We start from the raw sequence: 18,133 nt of genomic DNA, 5'->3' as shown, positions 1-18,133 counted from the left end.
CTCTATGCCTAACCCTAGCCCCAAACTTATTATGTGTCATCATCAAAAACTTCAATCCTCTACCTCCAGTATTTTCTCCTTTTATCACCTCTTCTTTTAGTTCATTTTCTTCCCTCTCTAACTGCAATCCAATAGTTAGCCATTTAAACTCTAACCTGTGCTTTGTTCTAAGATCCCTTGTCATCTGGTACAAACACTAAACTCAACAACTAAATCTCAGCCCTGGATTATTTCTGCCATTTTCCTTTTCCTACTCATACACTGCAAAATACAACTGGAAGAAGTCTTACAACCAATCTAGATGCAATACAAATTTAAGTTATTAATTTTCAATAGGGTCTTCTTTGCAGAAAGGCTGTCTTTTTTCTCTTTCCTAATTGATTTCCTATCTCAGTCCCACAGAAGCTATTCCAAATCTCTTCTTTCCTTCTGAAACCTTCCAAACCTTCTGCTTTCCCTCTTAGCTAAGGGTTCCCTCTTACTTCACAGATAAAAATGAGATCATTCAATTTAAGTTCCCTCTTCTTTCATTCTCCTTATTTTTTTTAACTAATTATTTTTTTTGGACTTAAGTTTTGGAATTTCTTTTTGGACATTTTAATTTCTCTTTCCTACTATCATCTTCAGAAAAAAGAAAAAAATTATTAACTATATAACCTTAGGGTCATCATTTAACCCTATTTGTCTCAGTTTCCTCATCTGTAAAATGAACTGAAGAAGGAAACGGCAATCTACATTATTAACTTTGCCAAATATCCACCCCAAAAATGAGTCCATGAAGAACTGAACATGACTGAAATGACTGAACAACAAATATGCATAGTTGAGAAAAAAAGTACTTCATTGACCATATCCAAAAATATACCTCACTCTGCATATTGAGTTAATCACCTGTCTTTCAAGTGGTAGGCAATATTTTTCAGCAAATATGACTGATCATTGCATTGATCAGAGGTAGTCTATCAAAGCTGTTTTCAAAATGTTGTTACTGTATGAATTGTTCCAGTTCTGCTCACTTGGTTTCACATTAGTTCATACAAGTCTCCTTAGGTTTCTCTGAAAATACCTCTTTAATCATTTTTTACAGCACAATAGTATTCCATTATATTTACATATGACATAATTTGTTCAGTCATTCCCATTGTTAGGAAATACCTTAGTTTGCAGTTCTTTGCCACTATTTTAAAAGCTGCTAAAATATTTTTGCATATAGCAGTCTTTTCATTGACTTATTTGGGGTATAGGGTTAGCAGTAGTTTTTAAGGTCAAAAAATTTAGTTACTTTTGAGGCACAGTTCCAGAATGCGTTTACTAATTCTACAGCTTCAGCAAAAATTCATTAAAGGTCTTGTTTTTCAATTCTTACACCTGTATTTGTCATTTTTCTCTCCTATCAAATTTGGCAATCTAATGGGTATGAGTTACATCTTCAGAGTTGCTTAAATTTGCATTTCTTTAATTATTAGTGATTTGGAGCAATTTTTTCCCCCCACGATTATGGAGAGCTTCAATTTGTTCCCTTAACAAGCATTTCTTCATATTTTTTGATCATTCACCAATTTGTTAATAACTCCTGACAAATTTGAATTAATTCCTTCTATAGTTTGAAAATGAGACTTTTATCAAATAAATTTACTGCAATGATTTTCTACCAGTTTATTATTTCCCTTCTATTTTTTTTTTTTTTTTTTTTGGTTTTTGCTAGGCAATGGGGTTAAGTGGCTTGCCCAAGGCCACACAGTTAGGTAATTATTAAGTGTCTTGAGTTCAGATTTGATCTCAGGTACTCCTGACTCCAGGGCCGGTGCTCTATCCACTGTGAGCTGCCCCCCACTGCCCCACCTAGCTGCCCCTGCGCCACCTAGGTCCCCCCCCCCTATTTTTTTGAAAATTAAAGGTAATAGTCTTTGGTCTTTGTTCAAATCCCACAAACTATGCAATTCTTCTATATCTCATACTTTATGCTTCTTCCTTAAGGATATGATTTCTCTCTCATCACATTCAACTTAGATCAATGCATATCATGGAAGCAATGTAAAGACTAACAGGCTGCCTTCTGTCGGGGGTTGGGGTAGGGAGGTAAGATTGGGGGGGAAATTGAATTCAAAATAAAATCTTTGAAAAATAAGAACTCATATTAATAAACCTAAAAAATTAAGTTCTTCGCTTTTCTAGGTTAAAACTTTAAAATGAAACCAACTATAATATCTAAATTATGTACCTGTTTGGAACTTTTCTTAGTACATGGAATAGGTGTTGGTTTAAACCGTACTTCTGCCAAACTTCTTCTTCCTTGTTTTTGTTGAATAATGTGTCCATACTCCTGGTAATTGGGGTCTTGAATTTTTTCAAATTTCAGTTTTTTAGGATCATTTGCTTCTATATGTTTAGATTTAATGTGTTCTACTGATTCACTATTCTCTATTTTTATAACCAGTAGGAAACTGGTTTAACAAAACTACTTTTTAGAAGAGTTTGAAATCTGGTACTGCTAAGTACCCTTCCAATCTTTTTTTTTTCATTATTTCCCTTGATTTTTTTTTATATATGTTGTTCCTCCAAAGGATTTTCATTAGGGAGGGTACAAGCATTCATTAAGCACTTATTAAGAGTCAAGCACTGGAATAAGTACTTTAGAAACATTATGTCATCTAATACTCACCGTAGTACTAGGAGGCATTGCTATTCTCATCTCTATTTTACAGATGAGGAAACTGAAGCTGAGAGGGTTAGGTGACTTGCCCAGGTTCACATTCACGGGCAAAACAAATTAAACTGAGGAGATTATAAAAAATATTTTGAAGGAAAGAAAGGCTAAGATCTTGGGAATGGAATCTGTCTTGGAGAGGGAATGAGAAGGACAAGGGAGTAGAGACTGCAACAAGATTAGAACACGTGTCTGAGGTTGAACTTGAAATCAGTTCATCTTGATTCCAGACTATTTACTGTGTTACATAGCTGACATTATTTAATTTTATTTATTTTTGAAATAGAATTTTGTATTTCAATTCATAAAGATTCTTTATGGTTTTTGGTAGGCAGATCCCCAAATACTTTATACAGTCAGGAGTTGTTTTATTTTTTTTCAAATAAATTTTTATCATATCATTTGCTTTTAAATATCACCTAAATTCCTTATATTAATTTTCCTCTTTGCTCCTCCAAAGGTGCTAAAAATTAATAGCTTAAAAAATGAAGAAAAATACACCAAAAAACCAATAAATAAAATAAAAGCATCTGAAATTATATGCAATGTTTTACTACCATGGATCTCACTCTTCAAAGGAGTGTGGGATTATCTTTTCATATTTCATGTTAAACTATAAACATTTGTTCTCTCTCAATATATTTCAGCAAAATGAATCTTTCCCTTGTTTCTTTTAACCAAGTCTATTTGTATTTGAAAATTTCTTCTAAACTGTGATCTTTTCATCAGGTATGATGAAGTTTCCTGCTTCATTAATTATTCTTTTTCTAGCCATTCCTCACTCCCATAGGATTATACTTAGTTGTGTTGGTTGTTATTTTTGGTTATGAGACTCTCTTTTGCCTTTTGGAATATTGTATTATCCATTCTCTGTTCCTTTACAGTGGTAGCTACTAATTATTGTGATCCTGACTCTGACTCCCTTTGATACTTGAAACTGTTTTTTTTATGGTTTCTGCAGTATTTTTTCTTGCAACTGAAATTTAAACTTTTTAGTCAAATTCAAACTCTCTCTCAATATTTATAACTATGTATATATGTATATGTACATATATATCCAAAGTATATATTTATGCAAACTATATGTTAACTCAAACCCTTGCTTCATTTCTTCTAGGAATTATAATTGACCTTATGGTCAAATTATTTTTTTTTTGAGGCCTTGCTAGTAGGTGTTTTGAAAGTAATGGCTTCTGAGGTTGTATCTTAGGCATCTCTGGCACCTGAATGGTTCTATATTTAAGGAGTCTTTTTATTTACTCTTTCTTACAGTTTTACTTCTCAAAAAAAAATTAGGGCAAGGTTATATACACATGTTTTGAAGGAATGTTGTGGTCTAATTTGTATTCACTGGAATCCAGCTGCTGTTTTCTGTGGGTAATAAGTGATATATTCACAATATTTATAAATGCCAGGAGCTGCATACTTTCAGTGGACCCTCGGTGGTCTGATCCAAGGCATGATCTGAGTGTTGCCTGGCTCTGTCACATTACCCCCAAGGTGGAACTTTAATAAACTGGCTTATCCCTATTCTATAGCTTCTATCTTGGTCACCTGCCTTAGAACCAAATTCCTTATCTTAGGGTGGAAAAATGAACTTTTGTAGTTTTTCCCTTAGTTTCCTGATCACTAATTTGTCTGAAGGGCAGGAAGGTTGGTAGAGTAGATAGAGTGCTGGGCTTGGACTCAGGAATACTTGAATCCAAATCATATACTAACTGTGTGAGTCACTAAATCCTGTTTGCCTCACTTTTTGTCTCACTTCCCTCATCTGTAAAATGAGCTGGAGAAGTAAAAGAAATACTCTAGTATCTCTACCAAGAACCCAAAATGGAATCATGGGGAACTGGACATGACTGAAGTGGCTTGAACAACAATAACTTATACAAATCTCCAACATCATCCTCTTCGATGAGCTTCAGCCTGGATATCTGGTTGCCCACTGACATTTTAGCCTGAATATCTAAGAGACAGTTTTCCACTCAAATATGTATGAAATTGAGCTCATTATCTTCTAATCTCAAATTCTACCCTCCTCAGTTATTTTCTACTTCTATCAATGTCATCACTATTCTTTTAGGCTCTGATGTTCATAACTACAAAATTATCCTATACTTGTCAATCTCCCTTGTTCCAATATCTAATCAGCTACCAGATCTTGCCCTTTCTACTTCATATCATCTCTTATATTGGAACCACTTTACTACATTCATACAGATATTAACTTAATTTAGGTTCTAATTATCTCTTATTTGACTTATTACTACAGTCACCTAATTAGTTTCCCTGCCCCAACTCTCACCACTTCAGACAAATCTACATAACTGTCCAAAATTTTTTCTAAATGCAGAACTCACTATGTATTTCTTTATTTCATCAGCTCCACTGACTTCCTAATATTTCTAGGATCAAATAAGTATAAATTCCTCTGATTGGTTTTTTAATCTCTTCATAACCTCATCCCAGTCTCTGTTTGGAGACTGGCCCTCCTTCTATTTTTCATGTATAATACTCCAATCTCCCATATTTCCAGGGGGATTCTCATACACTCATGCACTCTTTTTTTTCTTTATCTAATAGAATATCTCTTGTCCTTCAAGATACAGTTTAAGTATCACCTTTAGCATTAAAACTTCCCTGATTCTTTAGTTGCTGGTGACTGACCTCTAAAACTACCTTGTATTTAACTCCTTTGTATATATTTGTACTTGCTAACTTTATATTTGTACTATACATATATTGTATTGTAGGTACTGCCTCCCCCCATTTGAAGGCAAGCTCATTTGAAGTAGCCATTGCTTCAATCAATTAGTCAATAAACACTTATTAGGTACATACCATGAGTTAGGCATCGTGCTAAGCACTGTGGATTAAAACAAATAGAGCAAAAGATATTCCCTGCCCTCCAGAAGTTCACAATTGAATGAGGGAGACAATAAACGATGTATAATAATTAACTGAGGGAAGGCACTAAAATGAAAAGGATTGACTAAGTCTTCTATGAGAAACTGTGATTTTATTTGAGACTTAAGTAATTCAGGAAAGTCAAAAAGCAGATATGGAGGAGAGTATTTCAGGTATGGGGGGATAGGCAGAGAAAACATCAAGAACTAAGAATGTCTTGTTCATGGAACAACAAGAAGGCCAGTGTCATTGGATTGAAGAGTATAATCCAGCCACTTAGTAGCTGTGGGACCCTGGGCAAGTCAATCATTCTCTGTTAACCTCAGTTTCCTTATCTATAAACTGGGAATAATAATAGTACCTACTATTGTATAATCACAAAATATATGTTGAACAATGATACATGATCATATACATAGTTACTCTGAAGGGGATAACACTTATTTTAAAACATATGTTTTATTTTATTTTATTTTTTTAGGTTTTTGCAAGGCAAACGGGGTTAAGTGGCTTGCCCAAGGCCACACAGCTAGGTAATTATTAAGTGTCTGAGACCGGATTTGAACCCAGGTACTCCTGACTCCAAGGCTGGTGCTTTACCCACTATGCCACCTAGCCGCCCCCATATGTTTTATTAAAAAAAAAAACTAAACTTGATTAGTTAAGTCACAAGAAGTGACTATATAAAAAAGACTATTTCTAGACATATATCTCATTCAAAGTAAGGGATAGTTTTCTATGAAAAATGAGAAGTATAAAGTAACACAGAGTAAAATAAGCAGAACAAGGAAAATAATTTATACATGATCACATTTGAAAACAAACAACTCTGAAATACTTAAGGTCTTAATTAATACAATGATCTATCATCAGAAAACTGATGATGAAGTATGCTACCCACTTCCTGACTGAGAGGTGATAGATTCAAGGTGCAGAAAGAAAGATATCTTTGAGAAATGGTCAATTCTTGCTTGACTATGCACATATGTTAAATGGAATTGCTTGTTTTTTTAATACGGATAGGAAAGGTAGGAGGGGGAGAAAATTTTTTGTTAGTTGAAAAACTGAAACTCAATTAAAAATAAAAATATCAAATTTAATTGAACACTTATGTATGAGTTAGATATTTTTCTCTTGTTTCTGAATTATACCTTGTTATCATCCATGACTGTGTTCAAAGACTCAATCCACATTGGATCAATGTCACCATCCAGTAAAATCCACTTAGGTCCATCATGTGTTATATTAGCAAGTTCACGCAAGATTGATGAGAAAAGTCCTAAAAGAAAACAATTATCAGTTAATCAATCAATCAATCAATATTTATTAACCACCTACTGTCAGGCATTATGCAGTGCACTGGAAAAACAAAGATAAATGAAATAGTTGTTGCTTTTATGGAGCTTAAATTCTATTCAGGGAGGTAGCATGTTTATTTTGAAGTACAATATAGATGTATATAAATATATTTTATATATATGTATACATATACATTTACATATACATATTTGTGTGTATAAATAGTATGTAGCTATCTTCAGGATGACATGTACCCCTGGTGTTAGGGCTGCTTATCAACATTTGATGTTCACCTGACCCATCCAACTCTCACTTGTGGCTCCAAGAAGCTGTAGTATATGTAGTGGCCACACTCTGGCAAACCATTTCAGTAGATGGGTTAAACCCAGGTTGAGAGCAACCAAGTGTCTTAAACTCTTTGGGGAGTTAAACGGTATCTACCTCAAGCATGTGAAGACTTCTTCCTATGGAGGAGTCGCCCTAATGTGACTTATGTATCTCATGACCTTCTTAGCTACCATTTGCCTCAATGCAAGAAAACATCATGGATGAACCCTTTCAGTAAACATTGGGATTTAATAGGCTATTACTATAAGGAGAAGAGACAGAAAGACTACGGGTCTGATTATAGACTTATCCTCTCCAAGTCAAATATTAACATTTAATGAAAGCAGTGACCTCCAAGGCAAGATGACAACCAGAAGACTTAATGTCAACAGATTAGAGAACTACTGGGAATGAGAAAAGTTGTTGCTAGCTTAGAGAGAAAGCTGAGCCAAAATACAGTTGGAACAGAAAAGGAGTGAGTAGCTTTCAGTGATTTGGAATATGGCACTATATTTACTCATCTGGGTTAGAGCATTCACAAACATCAAAGACTGATTTGACAAAAATGAAGGGGAAATTTAGAAGTTACTAAGTGAAAAATGAAAACTCTACAGAGTTTATTAGATGGATAGTTCATCTATCTCTAAAAATTTAACTCCATGAAAAGTAAAGTGAAGTTTAGAAAGATACAGCATTCTTGGCTCTTTAAGAAGGCAGATGAAATTCACTTTTACATTGATAGTAATAATCCAAAGTGCTTTTATGATACCCTGAAGGCTATTTATGGGCCAAAGACCTATGGTGCACCTCAACTACTCAATGCTGTTAGAGCCACATTGATTAGTGATAAAAAAAATAATCGTGAAGTGACATGCTGAACACTTCTATCTTGTTCTCAACAAACTATCATTAATCAATGCTGAAGGCACCGACACACACCTCTGGCGGAAGTCAATCCACTTCTAGCTGAATTTCTATATAAGGAAGAGGGTTCAACTATAATTAGGCTCCTCATCTGTGACAAAGCACAAAGCACCAGGTGCTGATTCTATTCCAAGTGAGATTTACAAGGCAGAGGATCCACTACTCATATAAAAACTGACTGAAATCTTCTGGGTTATATGATAAGAGGAGGTTATCCCTAAGAAAGTCAATAATGCCTCTATTGTCCATCATAATCAGATAATAGAAATAGATTGTCCTATGACAATCACAGGAGATCTCTCTCAGTATTGTTGACAGGATTTTCCTTAATAGGCTGATCCTTCACTGGGAAGATGATCATGTACCTGAGAGGCAATGTGATCTGATGTTTCCTGCCCAACAACTCCAGAAGAAATGCTAGGAGCAGATCTTCAATCTGATAAAAGTCTTTGATACTTCAGTCATGAGGGCTTATAAAAATTATGTCAAAATTTGGTTGCCTGGAGTTCAACAATTTCTTGACATACTGGTTTCAGGATAATGGACAATGCTCTAACATTTTCCCAATCACCACTGGAGTTGAAGCAAGGCTGTACACTTACTCCCATGCTTTATATCCACCTTCAATTAGAATGAAACAGCATTAAGGTAAGCTACTACACTGACAGTAAATTACTTAACTTGAAAAGACTGAGATGCCACAGAGAGAAGACTGATTCTCTCATACTAATTGTGAGCTGACCACACCAAGAAAACAGAGATTCTGTCAGCACTGCACCATCCATTCATGGAACCATTGGTTACATCAAATGGATGAAGTTTGAATGCTGTAAATAAGTTCACTTACCTTGACAGTATACATTCCAGGGATATGCATATAGATCATTAGGTTGACATACACATTGTCACAGCAAGTCAGCCTCTTTTGGAGGCTCCAAAGGAAAGTATAGAAAAAGAGAAATATTAGGTTGCCTATCAAACTGAAGATCTCCAAAGCCATTGTGCTGATCTCATTGCTGTATGCCTGTGACACCTGAACAGTACACCAGTGCCATGCCAGGAAATGGAATCATTTTCTTTTGAACTGTATTAAGAAGATTCTGAAGATCACTTGGCAAAATAAAGGTCCTGAACACTGATAGTGTTTCTCAAGCTGAACTTTCAACTGAAGTTCAATGAGCTGACCACATTATTTGAATACCAAACTAAAAGACTATTTTAAAGAGAACTCACACAAAGTAAGCACTCATATGCAGGTCAGAAGAAGCAATACAAGGGTACTATCAAGATCTCTCTGAAGAACTTTGGAATAGAAGTTGTAACATGGAAGACACTGACATAGGACCAACTATTATGATATGTCTACATCAAAGGCACTTCTGAGTCCATAAGTGGTCAGAACAACCACAGTTGGTCATACTGTACCTTGATTCCTTGATAATGATAATAATATCATTTTGATCTTTAAAAACAAAGGACAACAACCAGGTTTGTATATATAAATACTCAGGTAATATTTTTTTTAGATGGGGGTATTACCAGCTGAGGGATAATGATAGGGGATAATGAAAGATTTCATGTAAAAGGTGAAACTTTAGCTGAGTTTTGAAAGGAATGAATTCTAGGTATTGGGGATAGCCAGAACAAAGGAAGGAAAGGAAATGGAGTGTTATATGTAAGGACTAGGAAGAGACAAGTTTGACTGGACTATTGAATGCAGGAAAGGGAAAAGTAGGTTAGGGTCAAATTTAAAGGGCTTTAACAGGTAAATTTTTTAGCTCTCAATTCTCTCACTCTTGAATGATGCTGTTTGTGTGTGTGTGTGTGTGTGTGTGTGTCTTTGTCCTCAGTAGGAGGAATGAGCTAAATATGAAAAACGCTCCAGGAATTCTCCATTATAAACTATATACATATCATATATACTCATCCCGCATATACTGTTGATATTCTATCTGGATTTGTCATATGAAAATGGTCAAGATGCCACCTCTTTGTATCTCCTTTCTATTTTTTAAAATTAGATATATAATTTCCTTGGCATGGCCAATAAGAAAGATTCTCCATTAGTGAAGATTTGAACCTTTTTTCGTCTTATAGTCTTAGACAGCTACCGGGAACACTGTAAGATTATATAATGTGCCCAGTCACAAAGACAATACGTGACACAGTCAGAGTTTGAAAACAGCTCTTTCTGATTCAAAGGGTAGCTTTTTATGGACTATACCATATTGCATCTTTCTTACATATATGTATAAATATGTATGTGTGTATATATATATACATATATGTATATATATATATATATATATATATATATATATATATATACATGCCTCATCAGGCTTATATAATATTGATTTCCTACATTTTCCACATATAGGTACTGGTAGATAAATTAATTCATTTTCAGTGAAACTTATGACACTGAAAAGGGATCATTGGACAAGTTAAACATTTAGAGACTAAACATCCTGAAATATTTCATTCTTCAGAGAGGGAAACCAGTGTCAGTCCTTGAAAGCATGTCCAATGAATCTAAATCAATCTGATTAAAGAAAAACAAGAGATAGCCAGATGGTGCAAAGACTCAAAAATCAGGAAGACCAGAGCTCAAATCCTACATCAGATACTTACTAACTGTGGGGTCTTGTGTAAATTGCTTACCCTCTAGCAGGCTCAGTTTCCTCATCTATGAATAGGGATAATAACAGTACCTTTTCAACAGCACTTTTCAAACATAAAATTACTATGTACATGTTAACTATTATAACTATTATTAGAAACTAATGCAAGTGATTGACAGATACTGAGAAAGTCAAACATAAAAGTTTTTAAAAGATTAATATATTTTCATGATAAATACCCTTCATTTTTTCCCTTTTAAAATCCAATTCAGAAAAAAAACTTTTCCAAACAATTAACAATGTTTTTCTTTGTCGTCAGTAAGAGAATTGAGATAAATACAAATAAAACTCCAGGAAGTCTCTCTGTTAGACTTTTTTTTATAGAAGGAAGCTTTCAGTACCTCTCAGTATAAAACACTGTGGGAATGTATTCTACATTAATTTTGAGGACTCCCCATTATTAAGAGACTTCTGGTTCATGTAGTATGTAATGTTCATTAGGAAGATTGATTATAGTTCAATGTTGCTAAGCAAATTAAAATATGCTTAATAAGATAAATAAAAAATAAAATATGATATATAATGTTAAGTTGAGGTTTTCAAAGTCAATATATTGTGTTCTGCAGAGCTCCTTTTTTAGTTGTTTGACATCACTGGACTTCAATATTCTTGTTTTCCAGCACTTAACAGCATGCTTATCTCTCACCTTTATTTGCCACAGATTCTCAGTGACATGGCATGAGTAAGATAATAAGGAAACTGATATTATTATTTTTTTTTCTCTGATTTCCTCTTCACTGACCTTGAAAGCTTAAGAAGATTACATAGGAGGGATGGAACAAATATTGTACAGCTTAAAGGAACAAATACAATTTGTTGAAAGTTTTCTTCCCAATCACAATGGCTTCTTTTCCCTTTTATAGCCTCTTTGTAACTTCATCAGATCTATCTTGTGTTTTTATTTCCTATTAGTCATACCAATATTCCTAACTCTAATTGATGTAAAGGAAATTAATGCAGTCTTGCAGTAGCTGAGTCACAGGTCATACAATTTAGAATTTCCCTCTGGTCTCAGATGTTTCTTACCATCCTTCCATTCTCGTGTGGCTGGGTTGATTATGCCAAACAGTTCATCATTAGTGACAGCTTTGGGGTTGAGGTCAGTCCAGACTGGTCGTCGTTTCATGTTCTGGTATGTTTTATGCAAAGACCTCAGTACCTGGGACTTGCCTGTGCCAGCATTCCCCACCACAAACACAGAGTGTCGCACAGCCAAGAGTTCTTCCAGTTGTACCACCTGAAATAACGTTTGACTTAGGCAATTCATCAATCAATCAACAAACATTTTTTAAGCCTAGTTTGTACCCAATGCTTTGCTAGGTGTTAGAGATATAAATACAAAAAAGAGAAAATCTTCTCTTCAAGTGGCTAATATTCTAGTGGAAAGAGTTACAAAAATACAAGGCATATACAAAAAAAATATCCAAGGGGGTTCCAGGAGGATGAGGGAATCAGGAATCACATTTAGAAGATGGTACTTGAACTGAACCTTGAAAGAAGTCAAGGTTTTTTTTTTTTTTTTTTTTTTAGGTTTTTGCAAGGCAAATGGGGTTAAGTGCCTTGCCCAAGGCCACACAGCTAGGTAATTATTATGTGTCTGAGACCGGATTTGAACCCAGGTACTCCTGACTCCAAGGCCAGTGCTTTATCCACTACGCCACCTAGCCACCCCAGAAGTCAAGGTTTTAAGCAGTGGAAAGTAAAAAAGGAAAAGCATCCTAAGCACAGGGAATCTTATGGAAAGTCTTATGGAAGCAGGAGTAGGAATGTTAGATATGAAGATCAAGTAGGTCAGTTTGAATTGGAGTTAGATTGCAAAAGATCTTAAATATCAAACACAGTTTCTGTTTTTAACCCAGAAGCAATGAGGAACCACCAAAATTTTCTGAGAATAAAATAAATAAATAAAATGTTAATTTGGTAGTGGTACATAGGATAGATTTGATAGGAAAGAGGCCAAGGAATAATAATAATAATAATAATAATAATAATAATAATAATAATAATAATAATATTGTGATAAGGAAGCTATTGCAATAGTTCAGGTGAGAAGTGATGAAGACTGGACATAGGGCAGGTGCAGTGTTTAAGGAGATGGATGGGGGAGATATTCTAAAGATTTAGTCAATGATATAATAACTAATTGAATAAAGTCAAGAATGGTTCTGAGTTTATGAACCTAGATGATATGAAAAATGGTAGAGCTGTCTGGTTTTGAGTGTGTTGAGTATGAGTTATCCATGAGACACTAAATGTCATTTTGACACTAGAACTCAAGAGACAGGAAAGTTGTATATAAAAATTTCATATTTCTTTGTAGAGATGATAATTGAATCCATAAAAATCAATCAAACCAGTAAAAAAGAGAAGGGAGAGGAGAGAAGAGGAAAGGGGAGGGAAAAGGTCACAGTAAAGTATTTGGGACTATAAGTACTAATGGATAGGACATAGAAAATGTTCTAGGAAAGGAGATTGAGAAGCTTCAGTTAGGTAAGAAGAAATCCAAATAGATTGATGTCATGAAAACTTAGGGCAGAGGCCAACAGAGTTGTCAAATGTTGCAAATATGGCAGAGAAATGAAGACAGATGAAGACTTAAAAAGATCATTTCAATAGCAATGAAGAAATCTTTGGTGATGGCTAGTGTTTTTTAGGAAGATGGATTATAGAAATCTTTATAGAGTGGTAGGGGCAGAAATCAAATTGCAAAAGGGTTGAGAAATGAGTGGAAGGTGAGAAGTGGAGACAAGTATTGACAGATTTTCCTAAGAGTTTGATTGTGAAAGGGAGGTAAAATTTAGAATAGTGGCTTTTGTGTGGTCAAATGAATTTCTAAAAAGGGTTGAGGCATGTTTGTAGGCAGAAATTAAGGAATTGATAGATTGAAAATTAGATACAGAAGAGATTATTGGAGGGAAAATTTTTCTCCAGAGGAGACAGATGATGAGATTAAAGGCACAATTGGAAAGGCTGATGTGGGCAGGGTTAAAGGTCTCTTTTTCAGAGTCTAATATAATGAGAGAATAAGGAATGATGTTGAGATCATCTGAAGTGTGAAACTAAGGAGGAATGGAAATTCTTCAATGAATGGTCTCATTATTCTTTTATCCTGAAATGTAAGGTGAGAACTTCTACTGAGGGGGCAAGAGGGAGAAATGGTATAGGTAACTTAGGAAGAGAAAGCCTGGAACAGATACAGTAGAAAGAGCAAAAGATTGTCTTGGGAAGAGAAAGGAGGAGAATCAGAGGAAAATAGAAAGATTGGTGTACAGCAATGTGGACCCATTTCAGATTGATAAGTGGACTCAGGATAAATGGATAAAGGACTGAGTCAACATGTTTGTGTGACAGTCTTCAACTGGGCAGGAATAAAGAAGGCAATCGGTGGGAATGATCTAGGGTGAGGGATAGGGCAATGAGATAAAAGATTCAATGAGAAGAAACTATAAAGTTAAATTGATTAACCATTGAGTCAAGATTTTCAAAGAAAGAAAAGTAAAGTTTGAGTAGGGATGATAGCTTGGGAAAGGAGGGAGTGGTAGAGTGACTGAAAATTACAAAAAGAATGAAGAATAAGTTTAGGAGAGGTAAGGAATAGGGAGAAATTCAAAATATTTGAAATTGTGATCAAATAGAAAAAATTATAGGTTTGAATTGTGGAGCTGGAGCAAGAAATTCATGTGATTATCTATGTGTTTGGCTCTTAGAGTGAAGGTTTGGGTCATGGGAGTTAAAGAGGTTAATAAACCCAAGTATACATTAAAATCCTGAAGTATAAATGAAGAGTTTTGGAAGATTTGAGCCAAGTACTGAAATCCTTGAGAAAAGAAGAAAAATGACTCAGGGACCTAGTCACAAGGCTCTAGAGAGGGTTATATATGCGAATGGAGTTAAACTCGAAGAAAGATATGATGCTCAGAATTGATGGTAGAGATAGGAAACAGAATGGACAATGAGAAGCAAGAGGCACATTTATGTTTCCTCTTTATTTGTGTGTGTGTGTGTGTGTGTGTGTGTGTGTGTGTGTGTGTGTGTGTGTCCTATTCAAATCTAACTTCCTTTAAGCTGCAAAAGTGACTTCCCTAAAATGTAGGTCTGACAAGAGTAATCCCCCATTCAATGAGCTCTGGGGCTTCCTATTATCTTTAGTTTCAAAAATAAAGATCTCTGATTTAGCAGTTAAAGGTATTTATAATATTGCCACTTCCTACCTTTCCAGTTTTCTTATAATTTACTCTTTTCCTTATAATCTACAATGTAGGTATACTGAACCAAATATAGTTTCTTGAACCTGGCATTCTATTTCCCATTTACTGTCCGTCCTGTCTGTTATGCTCTGACCTCTTGGACACCGACTTCCTTTAAGGCTCTATTAAAGTACCATTTCTTCAGAAAGATTTTCTCTGTTCTATAACATATTTGCGTCTTCCCCTTTCATACAGATTTCCATAAACTCTGCATATTTTTTGTATGTACTTAGTTGTTTTACAAGCTATCTCCCCCATTAGATATATGTTCCTTCAGTTTTTTACCTTTTTTAAAAATCTGCTTTTACCTTTCTTTAGATCTCTTGCACTAGTACCTTATCCAGCTTTTTAAAAACTGCATAAACTGTATAAATGAATTTTTGAAAAGGGAGGGTGTGCTACCTCATTTGAGTTTCCTTTATTGGTGAAATCATAGATATAGGAAAAAAAAGCAAAAAATAATTTAAATTATAATTTTGTTGTATATTTAAAGAAATGGAAAGTTTTACATAGTAGATTTGCAATTTTATGTGCAATCATCTTATTTTATTGTACTATGCTATGGAAATTCTTGTTTTATTCCATAACTTAAAAATAAAAAAAAATTTTTAAAATTATTGAGGGTGAGGGTGAAGGTGAGAAGGAGTGAAGAGTCCAGAATAAAATTGAAAGTATGAACCTGGGGTATTAGAAAGATGGTGATTCCTTTTACAGAAATAGAGAAGCCCAGAAGAGGGGAAGATTTTTGGGAAAACATAATGAATTGAGTTTTGGAGTTATTGAGTTTACTTTGTGTCTAGGACTGTATATACACCTATGCTTATGTGTAGATCTATCTAGTGATCTGGCTCTCTATTTATATGCATATAGACATATGTATGTATATGTGCAGATGACTTTGTGAGTAATCTGCAGAAATCATAGAAAGTTAAACAAAGTTACTAAAAAAATAGTGTAGATGGAAATAGGAGATTTGCACCTTCATTTGCAAATGTTTTCTTCCTCCTTCCTTCCATATGAGAAAAAAATAACACAAAACTATGCCTTGTAACAGAATAAAAAAGAAAAAAGTAGTTCATATATGGAGATGGGATATTTTAGCCACATAACTCTCCATATCTATGAAGAAGAGGAGGTGAATTTTCTGAAATTTTTATCTTTAATTAAATATTTGTGCATCAACTCACCCTTGGAATCCAAGACCAATAAAAATTTATGAGCAAAAGAATCAAATGAGTAAAAGATAAATACTGAGACAGAATTTATGAATTCTGAAATTATGAAGGAAGAGTAATGCCACTCACTTTGAGCACAAAGTTTTCCTCAGCCTGAAGTTTTAATTCTAAAACTGCTTGTTTTACAAATCCTTCAAAGTCAAGATCTCTCTTCCTAGGAATGTCCAGGGAAGGGAAAAGGTCTCCAATCAGGCCCATAAACACAGGCATGTCATCAGTTGTGATCTTGGGTATGTTGAAATCTCGGAGGGAACGCATTAGGACTTGGTCCTCAGGTCGATCGGGGTCTCCTCTCTTCAGAGATCCAGCTACCACGAGTACAGACTTGATAGCTCGAAGCCCCCAATCATAATGATCCTATGGAGATGAAAAGACAGGGTTATTCAGAGTTGTTGGAGTTTATGTGATACCTGGTATCATAGATCTTGTTAAAGTGTCTCAGTGGAATCCTACTGGTGAGGAAATGGCAAAGGGGGTGGTGATGGTGGTAAAAACTGCCTCAGCTTGGTTTATAATAGATACATTGAAGGATGGGCTTTCAATGAATATATTATTTGTTCCAGAAGAATGGGGTTTATTGGAGAGATGATAAATATACCATACGCTAGAGCTAAACTAAAATAGTTTTATACTGGGTCATGTGAGCAAAAAGATGAAAGACAACATTTTCTGTAATCCCCACAACTTCTCACATCTCTACAAGCAAGAATTATGGGTCAAAGATAAGTGACTTCAGCTTATCTTTGTCTCCATGGTCTGGGACATTTAAAAATCAAAAGAAGGTTAGAAAACATTTCAACAATGAAATCATGTTCACTGACCTTGAGCTCATTCAGTACCTCTCCCTCACCTCCCACACTGCTGGACCTGAGGTTGTACTGCCAGAACCAAAGTCCCAATTAACACTCTATGTATCTCTGTCTCTGTCTCTGTGTTTCTGTGTTTTTGTGTGTCTCACAGATATATATATATATATATATATATATATATATATATATATATGTATATATATGTACATATATATATATGTATACACACACACACACACACACACACAAACATACACAAACAGAGTCTTTTAACAATACCTAACCATCCCTTCCCTCTTTCCAGTGCTAGGGAGAATCAGTTTTCAGGATGCAAAAGTTTGCTCCCCAACATTCAGTCCCAGGGAAGAGACATAGATAGTCAATATTTCATGAGAAAAACATGTTAAAGGCATGGCAAAGCTAAACTACAGAAAACCAATGGGTAACCTTATATTTATAGAACCACAACTCTCTATAATAACTGTAGGTGCTAGCCCAGAAAATGTAGGAAGAATGGCGTGGGAAGAGGAGGCTGTGCAGCACTCCACTAACCCTGAAGAACAGTACTCAACAACTGTTCTGTCTACCCAAAAGTTATTGGGTATGGAGAGCCAGACTAGTGATCCTGGAATTGCCCAGTATGGGAAAAGTCTGAGATACTTTGAAACCAGCTCCCAAGGGAAACATCATTAGTGAGGAGACAATTAGAAAGTGAACAATAGTAGAAAATAAGAGGGGGAGAAGAAGACTGAAATTATCAAAGACTTTAGGAAGAAAAAATTCAAGGGACTGTGGAACATAAGCAAGTAAATCAACAGGGAAAGTAATAGCAAGAGAAGGAAAATCTAGCCTTGAGGGTTAGAAAATCAGTTAGACCTCTATGAATAAATACTGCAAAATAAAGGAAAACAATGCAGCACTTGATGAAGTAGAATACCCTGTGGAACTTGAGAATACCATGGAATCACAGCATGCTGTTCTTTAGTATTTCAAAAGT

At 34.9% G+C, this 18,133-nt stretch overlaps 2 protein-coding genes across 2 annotated transcripts in view; both read right to left on the bottom strand.

The window, feature by feature from the left end:
* LOC141510872 (dynein axonemal heavy chain 9-like) overlaps positions 1-4,656 on the bottom strand; it is a 46,522-nt gene extending 41,866 nt beyond the window's left edge. Inside the window, 2 exon segments of the mRNA XM_074220293.1 lie at positions 2,222-2,444; positions 4,526-4,656. Coding sequence (XP_074076394.1) covers positions 2,222-2,444; positions 4,526-4,656 — 354 coding nt within the window.
* The window catches only part of DNAH9 (dynein axonemal heavy chain 9), a 546,775-nt gene that overhangs the window by 332,421 nt on the left and 196,221 nt on the right, over positions 1-18,133 (bottom strand). Inside the window, exons 26-28 of the mRNA XM_074225133.1 lie at positions 16,397-16,684; positions 11,872-12,082; positions 4,981-4,993 (exon numbers count right to left, since the gene is read on the bottom strand). Coding sequence (XP_074081234.1) covers positions 4,981-4,993; positions 11,872-12,082; positions 16,397-16,684 — 512 coding nt within the window. The remainder of the gene's footprint in view (positions 1-4,980; positions 4,994-11,871; positions 12,083-16,396; positions 16,685-18,133) is intronic.

The sequence above is a fragment of the Macrotis lagotis genome, chromosome 2 (genome assembly GCF_037893015.1).
Source record: "Macrotis lagotis isolate mMagLag1 chromosome 2, bilby.v1.9.chrom.fasta, whole genome shotgun sequence".
In the NCBI taxonomy this organism is placed as follows: Eukaryota; Metazoa; Chordata; class Mammalia; order Peramelemorphia; family Peramelidae; genus Macrotis; species Macrotis lagotis.
The sequence above is the reverse complement of the archived record's forward strand: the minus strand, read 5'-3'. Positions and strand labels throughout refer to the sequence as shown.